The sequence below is a fragment of the Buteo buteo genome, chromosome 12, assembly GCF_964188355.1.
Source record: "Buteo buteo chromosome 12, bButBut1.hap1.1, whole genome shotgun sequence".
In the NCBI taxonomy this organism is placed as follows: domain Eukaryota; kingdom Metazoa; phylum Chordata; class Aves; order Accipitriformes; family Accipitridae; genus Buteo; species Buteo buteo.
In genome coordinates, this window is record NC_134182.1 from 22,116,184 (window position 1) to 22,137,829 (window position 21,646).

A 21,646-nucleotide genomic window follows, 5' to 3' on the forward strand; every position below is an offset into this window, starting at 1 on the left:
GAGCAGACGGGCACTTCCCTGGGGAAGAGCTGCTATCTGGCTCCATGCAGGGCTCCGGAGCAGGCTGGTAACCAGTGTCCCATGCTTTCCAGCTGTGCTCCCAAGCTGAGCTAGCGTGGGGCAAGCAGCCAGGGCCCTGCAGACCAGGGGAGCGCAAGCTAGCCAGGGTGAGGGTGCAGGCAGGAAGGTCCATGGCTCATGTCTGTGCCCTTCTGCTTCCCTCCTGTGCCTAACCTTTGTTTTGTTCCTGGCGGCTGTCTGGCTTCATTTCCTCCCCTTGTTGTTCCCTTCAAAAATCTTGCCAAGGCCCAACTCTTGGCTCCCACTCAAGCAGAATTTAGGAGAATGAACAGACACGAGGGACTGAAAGCTACTGCTCCGTCTCCCAGCCTGCCTGATGCAAGCTGTCCCTTGTCCAGCAAGTCCCATCCAAGGGCGGTTAGTTCAGCCAGGGTGACCTTTCCCAGCCCCGTGGATTCCTCTTGGGGAGCCAGCCATGGATGAGGAAAGTGGGCTGGTCATGCCTCAGCATGGAGATATCATGTGCCGAAACCAGAAACAGCTCCTCGACAGCTCAGCTCCAGGCCCCAGGAGCTGCAAAGACTGGGGCTGACGTCAGCCCCTTGGGACTGGCCTCCCAGAGCCTCCTGGGCTCCAGGTCTGCTGTGGTCAGAGGACTTTGGCACAGGCACATCACTCTGCTGCGTGCTGCTGCTGGCCCTGTGCTGGCAGTGTTACGGGGAGTGGGAAGAATGCAGGTGGAGGAAGCAGGAGCCAAAGCTTTGCTGCAGCTGTGTCAGGGTCTACGTTTCCCTGGGAGGGAGATTCTCCCCTTTTATCAGGGAGGCAGCAGGTGCAGTGCTTGGCATGCTCTTGAGACTCCTGGGTTCGCTGTGCTGCAGCTGATCCCGGGTAAGTCACTGCCTTGCTCAGTGCCTTGATTTTCCCAGCAGTACAGCCCCAGTGGCAATATCCCTGCCCCTGTGCAGAGGGCCCTTGCAGCATCCTGCCTCTGAGCAGGCTGGGGACCACTGCAGTAAAAAGTGCAGTGTCCCTGGTCAGTGGCAGTGTCTGCAGTGATGGAGGGGAACGGAGATCTTATTCCCCAGGGACGCTTACCTATTCCTAGGAAAAGTCCTGTCTGCGCCAGGGGAACCACTCATCCTGCCGTGCCTGCCAGCGGAATCCTGTCCTTGGGTCCTGTGGGGAAAGGGAGGTGCCAGCCAGGTGCAGAGGTATTGCAGCACATTCCTGGGGGCATTGCATCTGAGGGTTATGTGGCAGAGGTACAAAAGGAGGGCAATGGAAAATCCCTTGGGAACTGAGGGGCTTCAGTGTGTGGCCTCTGCAGAAACCTGCTCCTTCCCAGGGAGCGAGCACAGGTAATGGCAGGAGGGGTTGCCCTGCTGGGAGAGCCAGATGCTTGCAACACCCCAGCACCGGGTGGAAAGTGGGGCAGGGCTTGTTTGCCAAGCTCTTGGGACTCATAAAGAGGCAGATTTTTTTTGCTTCTGCCAAAAATGCAGAGGCGTTGCCGAGCTGCTTTCCTGATCTGGAAGGTCAGGGGGTTTAGCCTCCCTTCTCCGTTGGGCAAAAGCACAGTCCAGGGAGGTGATGGGACTTAACCCTGCTCCTCTGGTGAGTCAGGCACAGAGCTGGGAAGAGAATGCAACCTCGAGAGAAAACAAAATCCCACCGGTATCTACTTCCAAGCACAAGATTTAGGGCACTGGAGTCCTGTACCCATGTGTCTCCTGGGCCAAAGCCTGTAGAGCCTTGCTGTAACCTGATCCATGGAGGACTTTCTCCTCCTGCAGTCGCTGCTCTGTCTCTCAACGCTTTTTCTTGTCTATCCTTCATCCCTCTTTACCAAGGGGCTCAAAATCCCTCACCAGGTGGCCGGCTTCTTTTTGCTGGGTGCATATCAAGGCTGCTTCTTTTCAGACATCCATTTTCTTTATCGTACCAGTTGCACAATGAAGTATGCCCTATTTAATTGCCAGCAAGGGCTGGGATGCACTTCCCAAGCCCAAACAGAGACCGTGTACCCCTCCATAGCACTTGTTTCTCTCAGGTGGTCAGTTAGCAGATGGACATCAGCAAAAAAGGAGCAGGAGATGCCCCTGGGTGGTGCAAGGCAGGTGCAGGGTCCCGGGAAACCTGCGGATAGAGCAGCGCCAGCAATGGGAGAACAGAGCTGGAAGCAACCCAGCTGCAGGGGCTGTCCTCAAGCTGGTGGCAGGACTGTGCAGAGCTGTCCTCTTGTCTTCTCCTCCCTGCAGTCCCAAATCCCTGAGGATTTGGCTTGCCCAAAGTCCAGCCCCTTCCTTCTTGCTGTTGAGCAGGGGTGAACTCACAGCCCACACGTCCTCTGGGCAGATCCTGGGTCTGGAGCCAGCCGGCACCTCTGTCTCCTCTGGGAGAGGACAACCTGCTGGGAGGCCACCTTAGAGGAGGCATGGCTGGAGGGTCAGGAGTGTGGGACACGCCAGCCTTTGGGCAGGACGTGGCTGTGCTACCTCCTGGTGAGACCCCTCTTGGTCGCTGCTGCCCATTGGCAGAGGGAAAGCCGCCTGAGCAGCCTTGTGCCCTGTCAGCCGACGGGCAAAGCTGGCACAGGCTTTGAGAGTGAGCCAGATCCCTGGCCGCTGCCCCATGCCAGCACCCAGCCTGCTCCCAGGAGAGCATCTCTGCTTTGCGGGAGGGCAGGACCCTCGTGCCACTTCAGAGGCAGGTGCAGGGGACAGAGCAACCATCGGCACCTGCCAATGCTTAAAGCAGCTGTTGCATGGTTAAGGCTCCAGAGGATTTAGCAGGGAGCAGGGATGCTGGGAAGAAGGGCATGGCCCTCGGGCATCTCTTCCACAAGGTGTGCAAGATTTGCTGCAAATCTTGCTCTGGGTATAGCACTGGAAGCTAATAGAAATGGTGGGGGGGAAGATGACAGGTGGCCAAGAGTCCTTTCTTTGAGGAGATCCCACCCATCTGGCAGGGACCTGAGAGGGTGGTGGTGGGGACGACACCGGTGGCACCCAAGCACCTGGTCCCATGCAGGAGGAACGCTGGCCATTCCTGCTGGGGAGGGATGTAAGTGCTATAAATAGTTTGTTTAACACACCGTGGCCAGGCCCTTGAAAGCCCCAGGCCAAGCACATTCCCTGTTGCTGGCGCTGAGACAGCAGCTGTTGAAAAAAGCTGAATCTAGCAGCTGCTGCCTGGTGCTCTTGGCCCCCGCCCCATGCCCCCAGCCCTTCCGCTCCCCTCGCGGGCTGGCTGAGCCCATGGCATCCCTTGGCATGGGTGCTGAGGCTCACCAAGGTGATGCCAGCTCTGAGCTGGTGTTGGTGCTGGTCCCCAGGCTGACGGTGTGTGCAGGATGCTCCCACCACCTGGCTGCTGGTGCTGGAGGGGCAAGGAGGATGGGGAGGGGGCTTTCCTCCCTGTCAGCCCTTGCAGCAGTGGGGACACTGCTGAGCCTGGCTGGGAGCTGTGAGGCCATGCCAGTGGCAGCTGCTGCCCATGCAGGTGCCCTTGGCTCTGGTTCTCCCCAGCGCCAGCTTGGGATGCTGGGCTGGGCCACAGCCCCCCGCCCACCGGCTCTGCTCGCACAAAGGCCCCTTGTGCCCACAGGACTGACATTCCTGCAGCCACAGGCCCGTGACAGAACGAAGCACAATCGAGAGGCAGACGGGGCCAGAGCCCGGCTGCCGGGGCAGCTGGTGGGGCCAGGTGGGGCCGGGCTGTGGTCCTGCCCCCCCTTCCCATGCCTGGAGGATGGACATGAGCAGCTGGTGGAAGAGGGGGGACCCCCAGGTCGGGCAGGCGGCTCTGGGCTGTGGGAAGCAGGAGCACAGGGCATGAGGTGCCGGAGGAGATGCCGCGATGCTGGGGAGCAGGAGCAGTGGTGCTGTGCACCCAATGGGTACTGCCTGCCCACCTTGTGCACTCCCACCCAACACAGACCTGTGGGGTAGGTGTGGAAAAGGCAGGAGTGGTCTGGCTCTTGCTGGCTAGTGCCCATTGCAAGACAAACCCAAAGCTAAGAGCAGTTTTGGTCACATCTGGCCCCTAGCCCCTCTTGCTCCTCATCTTACACCAGCATTTAAGGACCCTGCTGGGCCTCCTCCTTGTCCCCTTTGCAAGGAGGGGGATGAGCCATGCTACTCTTCATTAGCTAGCAGCTGGGTCCCCCCTGCCTGCTGACCCCCTGCTGATACTGGCCTGCCAGCTGCCAGGGCTAGTGAGGGAGGGGATCTGCCAGCTGGTGCCCAGGGGGAGGGAAGGAGGGGGCTTCTGGTAAGGCTGCGCCGGAACACCTGTCATCCCAAAGCCAGGGCATCACTCTGCCCTACAATCGGGCCTGTGTGTGCATGATGAGGCCCTGCAGCTGGGACAGCGATGACAGCTCTGCATGCCTGCCCCTGTCCTGTCCCCACCTGAGCCCTTGTTTCCCAGGGGCCTTGGGGTTGCACAGAGGAGCAGGAGCCCGGGCTGGCAAGCCCTGAGGTACCCCACCCCACAGCGGGCAGCTCAGCTCACAGGTAGCCAAGAGCCAAGTGCAAGTAGCCCACCTCCATCCAGCCCTGGGGAGCGTCCGGAGGAGAGGGCAGCCTGGGGGGTTCCTCCCTCCTGCCATCACACCTCAGCTCCACTCTGTGCTCTGAGCCAGGTTGGCTTGCCCTAGAGCTGGGTGCTACCCCACTGTGGGGAGACTGGTCCCAGAGAGCTGGGCTGGCACAAAGGGCACCCACACAACAGATACTGAGATGCCAGGGGGGATAGGGTGTGCAAGGGTGCTCCTATTCCAAATACTGAGCACCTCTGGGGCCATCTGGGTTGTGATGCCCTTCTGGGGTGTCAGCAAGGGGCAGGATGCATATGCTGACAGCAAGTCCTGCTCTGAGCCATGCAGTGAAAAGCCCCACCACCTGGCCCTCCACTGTCATTTTCCTGGAAAGCTTTTGCCTCCAGCTGTAACCTGCATGCCCTCAAAGGAAGCAGGGCGTAACACGGATGTCCCACAGCCCCTCCCCAGGGTCACATACCTTGTGTGGTCCCTCCCTTTCCACGGTCCAGAGCTCCAGGCTGCCCTCCAATCCCACCCACTCCATCCTATCCAAGTGGACGCTCTTTCCCCTCCCCAAACTCCCCGAGGCACCTCTCTTTAAGAGCAGACCCCAGCTCTGCCACCAGCAGAGGAGACTATGGCAAGGGGCCAGCCAGGGCAGCAAACCGTGATCAACGTTAACCCACCCAGCGCAAAATCTGCTGGGCCAAACCCAGCCTCGCCAGCTGCCTTCAGCCACTGCTGGGTTGCTGGTAAGGCAAAGGGGTGGCGAGTTTAAACTGCTCCAGCTGCTTGCGTGGCAGAGGCACCCAGTGGTGCCCTGGGGAGGCCTTTGGGACACCATGACCAGACCCAGGGCTCCCCTAGCTGAGCAGGAGCATGGCTACACCCACATCCCTGGGGCACAGGCTGGGGTGAAGCTGCCCTGGCCCCCCCATCCCAGCCTAGCAGTAGCATACTCTTCCTCCCACTGACACCAGGGAGCAAGCACTGGCTTTTCCTCTACTTGAAAAATCCCTGGGATAACCCAACAGCCTGGCTAACAGCACGCTGCTTGCTCTCACTTTGAAGAGCAGTGCTCCCTTACACCTCTCTTACATGGTGTTGCCCCCATGTGTAGGCGACAAGATGCCCCTGCAAAAGAAGAGGCGAGTTTTATAAAATCCTAGGGGATATGGATGCTCCCATCCTCACGGTAAGACCTGTACCTGGTGGTGCTCCTCTACCCATGGCCCAGGCTGGGCAAGCAGCATGCCTTGGGCTTGGCTCCGCATCTCATCCCCCCAGCCCAGGCTACAGTGAGCGGAGGGAGGACGCGACCCCCAAGTCACTGCCCAGGCCACACGTCCAACAGATCTTGGTTTATTCCCGGAGTGCGCAGTGAGCGGGAGTGAGGAAGCGGAGCTGCCGGGCTGGCAGAAGTGGTTATTGCTGCAGGTGCGTCCTCCAGCGACGACAGGGGTCTGGGGGAAGCTAACTGCCTGACTGCCTGCCTCTACAGGGCAAAGGACAGGCCATCACCACCGCCAAGCTGGAGCCACCCCATTATCCCAGAAGGTGAGGGGAGTGGAGGAGCACAGAAAAGTGCAAATACGTTGGCACTGGAGCCCATCTGCACTGGGCGAAGGAGCCCCAGGGAGGAAAAGAGTGTAACAGTGTGGGAGGGTGAGGGAAATGGGGGAAAAAACCCCAACTGTATGCAGGAGAACATTCTCTCAAATCACCATCCCCTCCTCTCTGGGGGAAGGCATCCCCTCTTGGGTGTTGGTCCCCACTAGCCCTGCTATGGGCCATAAGCAGGGGCAGTGGATGCCCCAGGAGCTCCCAGGGATGGGAGGGGTGGCCAAGCTGCTGTGACGGGCATTGCTGTGCCCACGTGGAAAAGAGGAGCTTCTGCTGCACTACAGGGTGGCATGTGTTCACATGGCAGGGGAACCCCCAAACATTCAGTGCCTGACCCAGTGGTGGGGCAAAGGCACGGGCATGAAGGTGGGAGTGATGTGTTGAAGGCCACGCAGAAAGAGCCAGCGGGCTCCATGCTTTGGTCGTGCTTAGTGGTGATGAGTGCAGTGCAAGGGCTTCAAGAAGAAGAGTATGGCCTTTCCTCCTCCCAGAAGGCCACTCGAGCTCCCCAGGAACCTGCTGCCTCTGCCTGAGCAAGGCAGTACCTGCTGATGCTCCCAGGTGTGAGCAGAGACCGACAGGGATGAGACAGCACTAGAGCAAGCAATATGAGTCGCTCCTCTCTTCCCCCTGCAGCTCCTGCCTCTCCTGGCTCTGCAGCCAGTCCCCAGCCTGCTCCTTCACTCCCATCAAGCTCGGTGCAGGGATGCACAGGTACTCCATGCTGCTTGCCCTCCTCTTGTTCTGGGCTGGGGAGAGAGGAGGAGGGGAGTGGAAAGAAGCCCAGCCCAGAAGAGGAGAAGAGCATCCCCTGCCTGCCTTGACCCTGGTCCACCAGAGAGGGTGGTGTGAGGCTTGCCGGGAGGCAGGGCTGGTGGCTCAGCGTGGGATGGAGCAAGGTGGGGAAGAGCATTCTGTGTCCACAGATCCAAGGGGAGGCACTTGGAGGGGGACTGGCCCGCCGGGGTGTCACAGCCATGGTGGATCTGTCGTGGCTCCTAGCCGCACATCGTCAGCAGCAGCCACTGGGAAGGAGAGGGAGAAGGGATGAGCAGGGGCTGGTGCATTGCTGACATGCCCTCATGTGTCAACTTTACCAGCCCTCCAAGAAACAACAAGCCTGCAGCAATCCCTTTTTCTTATCTTCATCTTTTATGGGTTCTTTCCCTACCCAAGGGACTGGAGGGCTTTCTATCACCCAGCCTAGGTGCCCCGTTCACCCTAATGCCTTGTCCCTTTGTCTCCCACCCCCCCCCCCACTGGGCTGAGCTCTCACCTCGGAGAGGTTCATGATGGCGGTGCCAGTGCCTTCGGGGTCCATGCTGTGGAAGAACCCTGCAGGGGCACAAGAGCAAGGTGAGCAACACATCTCTCTGTCCCCACCCTCCCTGCCCCAGAGCCACCACTCACTGAACATGGCCTCCAGCTTCACAAGGCAGCAGACAAAGTTGTCAAAGTCCACACCCATGTCGGCGTCTGCATAGCGGGCCACCACCACCTGATGCAGCTTGTTGTTCAGCTTGAAACCTGCAAGGCAGAGAAGAGTCAGCACCCCAGGGAGGCAGGAAAGGAGGGTGTAACTATGAAAGTCCATGCCCCCACCCAAAGGGGCCACCAACCCACCCAAGGAAGGGCACCGAGTCCAGCCTCAGCAGGAAGAGGGGATGCCCTCCTTGGAGCCATATGACTAGTTAGCTCACTGATCCACCCCAGGCCTCTACTTCATCAGGATGGGACCCTGCAGGTCAGAAGACAGAGGCTGGGACCACCTTGTGTGTGTCCTTAACTCCGAGGCTCCAGCACTTGGCACAGCTGGGATGGAGAGACCCCAGCGCAGACATGGGCCTCATCTCACTATCACAACAGGTTGGCTCCAAGCACACAATATAGGCTGGTTTCACTCTTCTCCAGCTACTTGGGACACGGCTCCTACAGCATGAGCCCCAGCCCCAGCCCCCAGCCCAGCCCCATCCTGCCCCAGACCTACCGGCTGACTCTAGAGCCATGCGCATCTCATAGGAGCTCATGGTGCCCGACTTATCCAGGTCGTGCTGGCGGAAGATCGCCTGCAAAAACATCACAGAGGATGTGAAGGGCAGGCTCTCCTGTGGCCTCCAGCCTGGCTGCCCCCTCACCCTGCTGCCCCAGAAGGGGTGCCACCCCCATGCAGTGTGCCATACCCCCGCTCCTCCTCACCAGCCAGCTCCGGATCTTGTTCCACAGGATCTGGAACTCCACCAGCCCAAGGCGGGCACTGCCATCTTTCTGGGAAGCAGAGGGTCAAGGAGAAAGCAGCCAGCAAAAGGGGGTGGTGTAAAGGCAAAGCCATCGGATTCCAGCCACCTGAGGCAACAAAAGCCTGGCCACACTTGGCCTGCCCAATTTTCCCCCCAGCTTCCCCGCTCTGTCCTGCAGCATCAGCAAGATCAGAGCCTGCAACCCAGCGGGGAAACAGCAATGCTTAAACTAGCTGCCATGCCACTCCCTGGGAGCAGCTGTGCTGCTGCTGTAGGAAGCACATCACTGTGGTGTCCTTGGAGCAAAACTGGGCTGGCCTGCAGCAAAAGGGGATGCTGCAAGGCCAGGCTAGAGAATGGCTTGGAGCTGCTCCTCTGCCCACACCTGACCACTCAGCTGCCTGTCCTTGTGCAAGCAGGAACACAGGCCATGGCTCCTGTCACTTTACACCTCTCATCCGCAACTGCTGGACAGGATGGTTTGGGGGAAAAAACCCAAGAGCCCTTGTTCCCTTCCAGGAGTGTCTCGAAGGCTGGGTGGCATCATGGCACATCAGGCTGGGGAGCCTGTGGGGAAGGGAGGCACAGGGCGCTTCCTCCCAGAGGGGAAGGTTGAAGGCCTGAGCAGGGCTAGGCTTCTGGTGGTGGAGCCAGGGCCCAAAGCAAGCAGGGCAACTGGTGACCTTTTCCAAAAAACCTGCTGCTAAAGCCCAGAGGTGTAGTGCAGGTGGCCCTGAAGCCACAAGGACCCCTTCCTTCCTTCCCCTGGTTGAACAGCCTCAGCAGGGCTGGAGAGCCAAGCCCCAGCTCCTGTGTAGAAGGCTTGCTGCCGGCAGGCTGAGCACCAGGAAAGCTGGTCCCTGTCCGCAGCACCAAGAAGATACATCCATCAGGTTGACCATGTTGCGGCAGGAATCCAAGCTGAACCCATCCGTCTTCAGATCTTTGTCTAAGGAGGAAGGAGGAGGTTGAGCATGTGCATTAAAACCCAACCTGCTGAGCAGGCCCAAAAGGGCGGGAAGGGCAGCACTTACGTCTAGCAATGACTCTGTTCAGAATAGTCCGGAGCTCGAAGACACTGATTTCCATGTCCTGCAGCAGGAGCAGAGTTAGCAGCACCCCTTGCCTGCTTTCCACCCCACTTGTGGCCGTTCCCCCCCACCTAAACATCTCTGCCTTAGTCACAACACATCAGGGTGCCATTGCATTTTCTGCATGCCCAGAAGAGTTTGGGCCACAGCTGGATGCCCCTTCCCCAAATCTGCTCCCATCACACCACCCCTGGGGGCAGCTGGGCTGAGCCGTGTAGAGACGGACTTGTCTGCAGCATGGAACTGAGTGACCGTGGGGTGGGCTGGAGGTCTCACGGCCAGGGATCCCATCCCATCCCCTCCCCAGGCCAGGGCCTCCCACAGCTCAGCGCAGCTGTACCCACCTCCCCTGCCAGCTGCTGGAACATGTTCTTGAAGCCATCCTCTATGTCATCCTCAGTTATTTCCTCCTGGGGTGACACAGGCCAGAAAGAAGAGTTAGTGGTCAAACCTGGGCTCTGCCCTACCTCCCAGGCTCAGCAAACCCAAAATGGAAGGGAAGCTCTTCTTTGTTCGTCTTACCTTTGTTACTTCCCACATCCCCATCACCTCAACCCTGCTAGCCCCTCTCCAGCCACAGTGACACACCTCCTGCCTGCAGCTCCCCCTCCCAAGCTCCAGAGCCTTCGTACCAACTGAACCAAAGCGGCAGCTCCTACCTCATCTGCCAGATCTGCAGAGATCTCCTCGTCTAGCTCCCTGGGGGCAGAAAGGAGGAAAACAGTGATGAGCGGGGTCCCCAGCCAGCTGGCTGCCTGTGGTGGGGAAATGTCCCACCACTCACAGACACAGGGCGTCCCCTGGCCAGGCAGGGACTCACGCCGTGTCCGACTGCTTCTCGGTGAAGACCCGCAGGATGAAGTCGGCCTCCTTGTGTGGCTCGAAGGTGGAGGGCACAACGATGTACTCGCCAGGGGGCAGCCGGATCTGGTTGCTCACCTCCCGCAGGTTGATGAAGGTCTCAGACCGTGCCCGGGACTGGTTTCGCAGGAAGAAGTCCTTCTTCAAGTGCACGTTTTGGGTGCCCTGGGCCTGGGGGAATGAATGCACTTGTGGACAACAGCCCCTCAACAGTGGTGACCCACAGGGAGCGGCAAGACCAAAGCCAGCCCTGTCAGACAGGACATCCCTGCCCTGCCCTACCCTGCCCATCCCAGCAGGAGCCATCCCTCCCACATGGAGATGCCCAGCACCCATTAGCACCCTAGCCACTGCCAGCAGGGTGGGAGCTCCCACACCACTGAGTGCACATGTGTGCATGCATGTGCATTAACCCATTCCTTCCCACTCTTGCGCTCTCCTCCAAGAGTGGGTAGGCTCTGGCAACTCAGGACGTACCTCCTCAGGAACCTGCAGGGAGGAGAGAAAAGGGGGAAAAAAAAAAAATCAGAATCCTAGTACCTGCCCCCATCCCTGACAGCTGCATGGAGCATGGGACAGGGGACATTAACCCACAGCCTTGCCAAAGCAGGTGGGAAAGGTTTCCTTGAGGACTGTGGTGCCAGGTTGAGGCAGGATTGGCAGGGCTGAGCCCATCCCAAAGAAGCAGCATTGGGGTGGGCAGGGGTTACCTCGTAGACAGCAAAGCCGATGGTATGCATGTCGCCCCCCACCCGCCGCTCCCGCCGCCGGTGCTTCTGCATCAGAGCCACCAGGAAGCTGCAGGCCACCTCGTCGTCCCCAGGGTCATCATCCTCTTCCAGCAGCTTGATCTTAAACTGGGGGTTGATCCAGAATGTGGCTGGGAGGAAGAGGATGCGTGGATGAGACACCTGGCTCCATCATGCTGCCAAGAGCGGAGGTTCAGAGGGGAGATGTACCTGGGTGATTCCTGCAGCCCCCGGCAGTGCTCCCCCGGCGCCATGTGCCCTCGAACACCTGCGTGTGCCATCTGCTGAGCTCGTCCTTGGTGAGGGCGTCGGGGGTCAGGTTGCAGATTTCCAGCCTGGAGAACTCCCTCATGAAGTCCCGGAAAGACATCCTGTGGGAGGCAGGCAGGGGCTGAGGCCAGGACACTGCTGGCAGGAAGGGAGGAGAGTGCAAGCAGCTCCAGACCCAGCCAGCGTTTTGGGAGAATTAAGTGACAGCAAGATCTTACCCTGAGCAGTTATAGCTCATTTAAAGCCCGCTGCTGGGTTTGGGGAAGAAGGGATGTTTACCCTTCCTAGATGTTTATTTTGCATTTAATTGGGCTGAATTTCCTTGAAGGGAGGAAAATTATTAACTAGATCAGATGAGAAAATGCTAGCAGGCTCTCCAGTGCTGGAAAGGCAGCTCATAAAGGCAGGTCATGTGTTTCAGGTGAAGTAGGGCCACAGGATCTCTCCCCAGCTCCTCTGCTGCTTCCCAGGCTGGCTGCTGAAAAAGAGCAGCACTTTTGCACTCACCAGAACTCTCCATCCTCCATTTTCAGCTGCAGCTCTTCCCTGTCGTCAGGGTCAATGTTGTTCCACTCAGAGGAGCTGGAACAGCAGGAGAGACAATTAGATGAGGACTACTCAAGGTGAACTGAGAGCACTTCAAAGCTGGCCCTCAACTACCCCCCCTCTCTGACGTGAAGGGCACTGCACACTGCAAACTTCCCCTTGGCAGTGCCGTGCACTCAACTGCCGTGTGTGCAGTGCCTCCTGGCCTGCCAGTGGTGGGACTGAAGTCCCATCTGTCCAGCTCACCCATCGCTCCAGGCTCCGGTCCACTCCACCTGACCCCAGGGGTTCCTGATGCGGATGAGCTGTTCCTGCTGACCCCGGTAGTTCACCTGCCAGTCACCAGACACAGGAGGTTGAGCCCATGACACTGTCTAGGCTATTCTATTGCTATTAAAGTCTCATCTAGCCAACTCACATCTCTGAAGGCTGTGACAGAATAGGCGTGGCCCTTCACCAGCTTCTTGAAGGTCACCGCTTCCATATCAAAGGCACTTGTGATCTGAGGAGAGTGTGCAAAGATCAAGTGAATATGATAAAATTCATATAGTCCTATCCCTACTCCTTCCCTCCACCATGTAGACAATCCCCCTTGCTTAGCACTGCTCCAGCCAAGAGAAGCAGCAGGTACCAGCACCCTCTGCTCAAAGGCTGCTGGCTGAGGACAACGTAAAGACAGTTTCCCAGCCAGTAGACCCTGAAGATCCATCAGGCAACCGTCCAAACTTCAGAAACCAAGAAAAGGATTTCACGAGAGGGAATGGATGGAAAACCCCGCTCCAGATAATTCTCAAACGCTGACTTAAGACATGGCCAGAGCTATAGGCAGACCCTTGTTCTAACAGCCCACACTTGAGATGGACATTCCCGCTCCATCCAAAGGAGCCTGTTCACAGCAGCTGGGCTGCAGCCCCATGCACTGTGCCCTGGGGCTGACATGCTGGCTCTGGAAAGGGTGCTCTGCTAAGAGGGGAAAGAAGTAACCTCCTGCTTGGTGTCCCAGTGAGGGAACTGCTGACACAATCTCGGGCTGCAAGGCCTCGCCTTGGCCACCACTGGGGCAGAGCCCCTGGCTCATCCCGGCACACCACTTACATCGATGGAGCAGCCCAGCAGGGACCCCCTCTCCAGTGCCTTGCGGATGATCTGGCCCATGTTGCGCGGCGGCCGCTTGAGGTCATACATCTCTGCCACGCCGCCGGTGAAGTCCTCGAAGCCCTCGGTGGTGCTTCCCCCCGAGAGTGCCTCGTAGCAGCCGTTCAGCCTGAGCACCGTCAGAGAGAGGGGCGCGTGAAGTGACAAGGATGTAGCACACTGCTGCTCCCCAGGCACCCAGCACAAGCAGGGCCAGGGATAGAAGAGACCCCCTCCCTGCTGCCCCGTGCAGTGAGCTGCCCTGTCCCCCACCCGCCCACGTGCCCACCACAGGGGTACCCACTTGGCATAGGCCTTCTCCAGCAGAGCACTCCAGAATTCAGTGCACTCTGCCGAGTGCACGAACAGAAGCTCCCCGTCCTTGGTGGGCAGCTGGTCATCCACCACCACGTCCACCCACTCACCGAACTGCCAGATCTGAGGGATCAGAAGAGAGTGGAGTGAGCTCAGAGCATCACACTACTTGCTCATCCCTACCCCAGAGGGATGCCCTCAATCGACTGCCCTCCCTCCTGTCCCCAGCCCACCACCTGTGGAGGGCCAGGAGTTCCCAGCCCACCTGGAAGTGGAAGATGCCGGCATAGTCCTCCTGGAAGCTCTGCCCATGAGGCACCACACGGTGCAGGAGCTCCTCATTGAGTGTGAGGGAGCCGATGGCAGCCAGCAGCCAGCAGTCGCCTGGGGAAGGAGAGGAAGCCAGTGTGAGCACGCACCACCTCCCTAGCTGTGGTGGTAGGCGGTGGATGTGTAGGAGCCCACAGCAAGCTCTCCTTGCAAACAGCTCAAAAAGCACGTGGAGAAACCAGAGAGGGTCCAGCAGACAGAGCTCAGGGAGCCAGGCTTGTTCAGCCTGCCTCAGAGAGAAGTATTAGCTCAAGGCAACAGGGAACCATCCTCCCTGACCTGGAGCCTGTGTCCAGACCACCATGTACAGTCAGCACCAACAGCCCCCTTCTGCAGCCGTTTATCTAGACCCTCCTGGGACTCATTCGTATGACTGCCCTCCACATCTCAGACAGGGAGTTCTGCAGTGGAACTACATTTTGTATTTAAAAAAACATTTTATCAAACTAGAGGTTTAATGCTGCTGCCCCAGCTTCTCAAATTGCAAGCAACACCACCACACTTTTCCTTCCAAGTGCTCTTAACCACAAGTGCTGCTCCAGGCCAGCACTGCGCTTTAAATCCTTTGCCTTGGTTCCCCTTTCTCTTTTGCCTTTGAAGCCTGTCACACCTTAGCCTTGAGCCTGGATAACCTGTACCAGGCTGTGTTTTGACAAAATGGCATTTCAGACTTTTTAATGACCAATTGAATACCGCCACAGTGCTCTGGGCTGCTATGTGCTCCAGTTACCACCTCAAGTTTGTTCTAATTACTGGATGCATTAAATGTGGTTAGCCCTGAAACCAGTGTGCTATGTGTGCTAAGATACACAATACTCCCAGTCAAGTGCCCAACTTGATCCAGATCAGGATGACACTCTTGGTGGTGCCCGGGTCTGGTTCCGATGATCACGAAATCCCAGTTGCCAGCCCTGCCAGCCTACACAGCCCATTAACACTGCTCTTCTTGTCTCAGTACCTTTGTCTTGGGAGACACCCCTGGAGAAATAACAAATCACCACTTGTACTCCGTAGCTCTCCTTAGTTCCCTTCCACCACACCATGTTGCTTTGCAAGCACTCTGTCATGACCAGCACATCCTCACCTCCGTTTGTTACTGTCATCCAGCAGCCATCCCTCACCATTTACCAAAGCAGGGAGCTCTTTGGAGCAGCTCCTGGCGTTGTTGTCAGCATGTGTCAGGCATGGATCCACCTGACATCTCCTCTGATCTTAGCATGGTCAAGCTGTGCACACATCGACCCATCTTCATGGAGCCTTAACCTAGAGCCACCAGGAGGCACAGGGTATCCCCTGCCTTCCAGTTTCTACCGCACTAAAATGGGAAGGGAGCCTTTGGTACAGAGATGGTTGTGCAGAGGCTGACATGAAAATGTGCTGCATGGGCCTGGGGAAAGGTGCTGTGAAACTGGTCCACCCTCAACCTTACACAAACATCTCTTCTCTAGCCACGCCAATCCTCCCCAGCCACTGCTCTCCAGACCAAGGTCCAGGGACAGAGCTCCAGCACTCACCCAGAGCCCCCTGGCAGATGTCTGTCCGGGTTGCACCACCAACGATGAACTGAGGGTCATCCACTAATTCCTGCAGGAGGAAGAGAGAATCAGATGCTGGTGCTAGATCTCGGCAGGGCCTGGGCTTCTGGGGGGCTGGCACCCGCTGCAGTTCTGAGTCAGGAGAAAGGGTATATGGTCCCTGAGAGTTGCACCCCACCTGCCCTCTGCCAGGGAAATCTGCTTGACAGCAACCCCAAGACCATCACAGTAAGGCTAAGGGAAAGCAAGACCTTCTGCCATAGCCATGGGAGGCCACAGCTAGATAGACTAACGGCACTCCCCTTGCACTCGTGGCACCAGGGGATATACACCCTCAAAAGCCCCAGTCACCGAGGGTGACACATCCATGCCATGACACCCACAAGCAATGACATAGCCCACCCATTTTAAAGCCCATGGTCTGCTGCCCAGAGAAAGCAGGGCCTGCTAGACATGATGCTTTTCTGAGCAGACACTCATAGGGCATTGCTCTAAGCCCTTGGGAAAGTGGGCTATGAAGCACATGAGGGACTTTGAGCACCAAGAGGAGCAGACCAGGGCCAGACTGCAGCTTGGCAAACCACATCAGTACAGACATTGCAGGGGAGGGATGCCAGCAGAGTCCGAGGAAAAGCAAGCCCAGCACTTACCGACGGACGCTTCCACTCCACCCCCCGCGTCTTGCTGGAGTGTGGCCCCAGCTCCTTGAATCCAAGGGCAGAGGGGCCAGCTGGGAACTGGGGGTCCCTAAAGAGGGTGCCGCTCTCAATGCACTCCTGTTTAAGGGCCTCATAGTCCTGGTTGAGGTACTTGATAGCATTGCTGTGTTGGCCAACCCCCTCGGCTCTCAGGCGGTCCCTCTGCAGACGGGCAGCCATCCCACCGAAGGGCATCATGGCTGGGCACCGGCAGCGCTACCTTCAGCTCCGCTCCCTGCAACAAAACAGGCATGGCTGGTCTGAGGCAGGGCCCGGTACCCACGCACCCCCCTGGGGACGTCAGCCTTTTCACACAGTGCCAGGCTCAGAGGCCGGATCTCCAATTCCCCACCACCCCCACGGCAGGGATCTTCTCCGTCAGCATTGCCCTGGGACAGCGAGCAGAGCCGCCACATAGAGCATCCCCAGGGTGGGCCCGCGCACCAGGAGGACCTCCCCAAATCCCATCCCTAGCAGCAGCCCCATTCTGATCCATGGCCTCCAGCCCGGCCATCGCAGCCCCGCTGTCTCTAGGGGACACTGAAGGAGCAGAGCAGCTTTGAGGGCCAGCTGCAAGGAGGCAGCTCACTGGTGGTCAGGCCGTGGCTCTCCCGTCCTGTCCGTCCCTGCTGCGCGGAAGGGCTGAGCCCGGAGGAATTTCAGACGCTTTCCGCCCCCGACAGCCTCTCCTCCCGGCGCAGCTTTCCAGGACCTTCCCTTGTCCCAGCTCCTCCTCGCCTGTCGCAGCCAGGGGCCGCCCCGCAGCTTTTCCCAGCCCCGGGCCCCTCTCCCTCTCCCTCTCAAGCCGCCCCGGCTGCCTGAGCACTGAGTCAATAGGGCCGGGAAGGGAGGAGCCCAGTGGGGCGCAGAGACAGCTCTGTCTGTGGGGCCAGCGGAGGAGAAGGGAAGGAAGAGGCAGGAGGGACGGCCCTTCCCGGCAGGCACACAGGCAGGGTGACTCAAGCCTCGCCGACGGCCCGTGGAGCAGCCTGCTGGGAGGCACTGGGAAAGGGACGTGGCTGCAGCGGGGCACCCCAGCACCAGGAGACCGGGGCAGGGCAGACCCTGCAGAGCCCCCCCCCACCGCACCGGTCCCTCGCCCCGGCGAAGGCCTTGCCACAGGGGCTCCCTCCCAGGGGCTTTAACCGGCGGCTCATGGCTGCGTGCTTCGAACCGGCATGACGCAGCTGCCGGGCGTGCCTGGCCCCGCTGCCCTGCCCCACTGCGCCCGCTGCAGTGGGGCAAGCCCCAACTCCCCTCCCTGCCCCTGGCCGCCCTCGGCCCTGCTCAGGCACCCGTGGCAGGAGCCGGCGCTCGCGCCCGCCGCGCCGCCCCGGCTGGAAGGGGCCTCCGGGGGCTGTCTGGTCCAACCCCCCACGCAAGCAGGGTCACCTGCAGCAGGGCCACGAGGCAGGTGCCACCACCATGGGCCCACCGGCGTTTGCGGCTTACCCTGCCCCACTCCCCAGCCATCTCAGGTCCTGCTCGGCAGGGCTGGTACTGAATACTCCGGAGGTTTCTCCGCACGAGGCGGGGGAGCAGTCCTTGGGTAAATAACCCGGGAGCCAGCAATCCACTAGAGCAGTGGGCTACGATGCCAGTGCTGGCCTGTGGTCTCCCCAGCGCCCCGTCCCAAGGGAGCAGGGTGCAGCATGGCTCCGGAGAGGCGTCTCTCCTTGTCCTGAAGTGCTGTGATAGTTAAGGGAAGGCAGGCAACAGCAAAAAGGGTGCAAGCTCTTGGCAGGTGCACGGGGCATAAATCTAGCTGCTAACCCAAGGGGCTGCCCGAACCAGAAGCTTTTCAGGAGGAAAATCTGCTCCTCCCCATCACTCCGCCTGTCCTGGGATGCTCTAAACCCACTGTCCTTCTCAAAGACAGCACCAGCCCTTCTGTCCTCTACAATGGCCCCAAATCTATGGAGCTCAGCCCTTTTCCATCATCTCCTCCCCCCAACTCCAGCTCCGCAGCCAGCACCCTGGCAGCCTCTCCCAGCAGCGAGGCACTTGTTGCCTGCAGAGCTGGCTGGAATGACTCCTCTGATCCGAGCCGCTGCCCAGAGCCCAGGGGGGCTGCAGGGGGAGGAAACCCAAATGCAGCCACCCGCACAGCCTCCAGCTCCCACCTTGCTACCTCCCCAGCACTCACACCACAGCCTGCCGAGGGCCGCAGCCCCTGCCAGGCTCCCTGCACCCTCTCCCTTCCTGCCTACCGGCACTGGACATGGCCGTGGACACGGGGAGCTGTGTGCAGTCCAGACGTGGGCACGGTGTGAGTTATTCTTAGCTCTGTGGCTCAAAATACTTGGGAAGGCTGTGCTTAGCAGCAGACGGAGGTCACGCAAGCGCAGAGTGAGGAAAAACATTTCAGACCCCAGGATGGGACAGGAACCATGTGGAGTTTAAGCAATGGGGTCAGTTGCTGACACCCCCCCAGGCTGATGCTGATGGACACTGCAGGTCCTCCACGGGGTGAGGAAAGGGCGTGCAGAGACAAACCAAGCCCCCAGGGCAGTCTTCCACACCAGGCAACATCCAACCACAATATGATGCTTTCCAGTATCAAAGGCACCTCTCATCCCTCCAAGGTGGGAGCAGAAAGACGTGTTGGTGCTCTGGATACCTCGTGCACCTTAGTGCATACTGAAACCCCCCTGGACAGCATCATTGATGAAGTCCAGCCAAAAATCTCTGCAGACTTCTGCTTTGCCAGCTGCTCTTGGAGATCGAAGGAAGGGGGAGCTCCCTTCTTTAAAACCAGCCAGGCCAAGCCCAGACACCGCATCCTGCCGCATATTCAGCTCGGGGCAAGGAACCACAGCCACCCATAGGGTGCCACACTGCGCAAGCAGCTCTCAGGCCCAGCCCAGCCCTCCGGGTGACAAAAATCTTCATTTCCCACAAGCTCCCCTTTTATGTTCCCGCATCCCCTCGACGAAATGCGGAGTCGGCATCGCATCCCGGGTCGCCGCGGTGCCCAGTTTACTCGCCGCCCCGATTGGGAAGCCTCCGGGTCTCTGCGGCTGCATTATCTAATGCAAAAATCCCCGCGGATAAAAAGGAGGTGGAGGAAGGGGGGCAGGGACAGGGAAGCCTGGAGCAGCTCAGAGCCCGGGGGGCCCTCGCCGTCGAGCGGGCAGGGCGTTCGCCCCCGCGGCGGAGGAGCCCTGCCCGCCCGGCGGCGGGGGTCCCTCCGGTACTAACGCCGTGCTGGGGGTCGGATAAGGGTAAGGGTGAGGATGGGGATGGGGGGGTGGACTTACGGAAGCTGCTGCCGCCGCCGCCACCGCCCTGCCCGCTTCAGCCTAGCCCAGCCCGGCTCGGCTCGGTACGGCCCCGCGGAAGGTGGGGTTTCAGCGGGCAGGATGTGCGAGCAAAGGCGGGGGGGGGGGCGCTGGGAGGGGGACTTAAAGGCGCAGCGACCTCTCACAGCTACCGGGAAGTGATTTAGCGGGGCTGCAGGCGCGGCCCTGGCTGCTGTCACCCCCTCCCCGCTCCCGGGGATGGAGGGGTAGCGCCGGGCTGGGCGCGCTCCTTCCACCTTTGCTCCGAGCAAAGGGCTTGGTGCACACGGAAACCGGGGCTGGAAGAGGAAGCGACTCCTCTGGGAAGGTGTTTGAGGGCGACACGGCACTGCCCCAGCTTAGCTAGGTGAAGCTCTGTGCTGCGCCTGGTCCGGGGGCTTGTTGACCTGGTGCCAGGGCTGAGCAGGGTGGTCCCAACGGGTGTCACCCACCATGGGGTCCTTCTTCCCTTGTGCCTGGGGAGGCTATGTCTGCACCGCTTCACTCCTGCAAGCCCAGGCAGTCATGGCCAGCAACCCCACCCCACCAGCTGGCCCTTGCTGGGCAGGGCCCATCCCGAGCAGGTCCCGCTGCCCTGGAGCTTCCCGCAGCACGGCTGCCCGTGCGTGCCCTCCGTGATTCACTGCGCCGCTATGCCGGGTGGTGCCGTTGCTGACAGGCATAGCCACGGCGGGGCTTGGCACGGCTCCATGTAGTGTGGTGCAATGTGGCTTTGTCTGGCGTGGTATGGCCCAGCATGGACTGGCACAGCTTGGCCTAGTGTGGCTTAGCCCAACATGGCTCAGCACAGCATGGCTTGGCCTGGCAACACCAGCTCAGCTCAGCCCAGTTCGGCACGGCCTGGCCCAGCCCCACCTGCCCCAGCCCCGGGAAGAAGCTCTGCACTGCCATCCTTCTGGTGCCAGGGCTGAACATGGTGATCCCAATGGGTGTCACCAACCATGGGGCTCCTTCTCCTCTCCTCGTGCCTGGCTGCAGCTAGGGAGGCTGTGCCCACACTGCCTCACTGAAGGAGCCAGCACCCAGCTGCTCCCCCAGGCTTCACAAAGCACCTACTTTCTAACCCATCCCACCCCACCCCAGGCGGGCAAATCTTTGCTAAGCAGGGAGCAGGTTGCACAAGGGGTTAGGAGCTGTGTCCCTTGCCCAAGGGAAGGGCAATGAGGACACTCAAAACCAGCTGTAGCATGGTCCTGCTGCCACACCCACAAAGGAATACTCTGGCTCTGACCTTATCCCCATCCCCACCTAGGAGAGCCTGCCACAGGCAGCTTGTTCTGCCCACCCTGGCACAGAGGAGGCTTTGGGGTGTCTTGCTCTGGGATGCCACAGCAGCTGCTCCATCTTAGCCAGAAGACAGCTGCCCCACTGCCTGCAAGCTGGAAGCAACAAGGGGGGCCCTGCTGGGGTCACCAGCCAGCTCTGCACCAAGCTGCAGACAGCAGCGTTGCTTTCAGACAAGGAGCAAACAGACCTGCACCACCAGGGTTTGTTCCTGCTTTGAGCTTGTGCCTGAATGGCTCTGCCAACTTCTTCTTTGGCCTTCACCACCACTGACCATCCTGCCTGCACAGATCCGCTCCAGACACTGCCCATTCTTGTTGTGATCCTATTCTCCTCCTGTTCATCTCTTGCCTCATTACCCCTCGGTGGCCTTTAAAGCTGCTTTCACAGCTGACTCTCCTGGGGTAGGAGACAGCTCCTGCATAATCCTGTCCTGCAGGCTGTCCCATGTCCTGCCCCTTGTGCTTGGAAGCAGTTTCCACCAAACACCCATACAATTTCCTTGTTCTCTTCCCTCAAGCTTCGCTTCGCAGCGATGCCTGCAGGGACTTGGCAGTGCACACCGTTCCTCTTTCGGTTTTTGGTTCTTTGTCTGTGCCCAGGCATTGCCTCTTCCCAGTCCTTTGGCCGTGGGCTGCCAGGGGAAGGAGAGTTTTTTTTGTCCCCTGCTCACGCTGTGCCGCTGGCACATGAAGCCACAGAGCCTGAATACAGCAAGGTGGGAATGGAGGTGGGAGCCTGGGGTCACTTGTCCATCTCTGAGGCCTGCCCCATACCTCCCCTCTCCTTTGTGCCATCCTCCAAGTAACAGCCACTGTACACAAATTAACGAGCATGCAGCAGCTGCCTGGGAACCACCCCTGCTCCAGCCTGCACCAGAGAGCAGCAGGGAGCAGTCCTGGGGGCTGGCTGCTTGCTGCCTGCCCCTGTGCTTGGAGAATGCCTGAGCTACAAGCAGCATCACACAGCACGAAATTGTTCCCAGCCAAGCTGTGCTCCAGGAATCTAGCATCCCTCACCCTTTCCCAAAGGCTTTTAGCTGTCCACCCAAACAAGGCTGGGAGACAGATTCCTGGATGGAGGGGACAGGAGCAGTCACATAAA

The 21,646-nt window shown here is 59.4% G+C and overlaps 1 protein-coding gene across 1 annotated transcript; it reads right to left on the reverse strand.

The window, feature by feature from the left end:
* Positions 1–5,913: 5,913 nt before the first annotated feature.
* On the reverse strand, positions 5,914–19,263 carry CAPN11 (calpain 11). The gene is made up of 23 exons (XM_075042980.1): positions 19,217–19,263; positions 18,167–18,985; positions 15,909–16,191; positions 15,238–15,307; positions 13,659–13,777; positions 13,383–13,516; positions 13,040–13,208; positions 12,363–12,446; positions 12,191–12,276; positions 11,906–11,980; positions 11,339–11,499; positions 11,090–11,259; positions 10,857–10,868; positions 10,339–10,550; positions 10,178–10,217; positions 9,863–9,928; positions 9,462–9,519; positions 9,312–9,376; positions 8,387–8,455; positions 8,178–8,256; positions 7,601–7,717; positions 7,467–7,525; positions 5,914–7,215 (listed from the first exon to the last, which is right to left on the reverse strand). Exons 3-23 carry the CDS (start codon positions 16,152–16,154, stop codon positions 7,189–7,191), a joined length of 2,118 nt encoding a protein of 705 aa, XP_074899081.1. The 5' UTR covers positions 16,155–16,191; positions 18,167–18,985; positions 19,217–19,263; the 3' UTR covers positions 5,914–7,188.
* Positions 19,264–21,646: the final 2,383 nt, after the last annotated feature.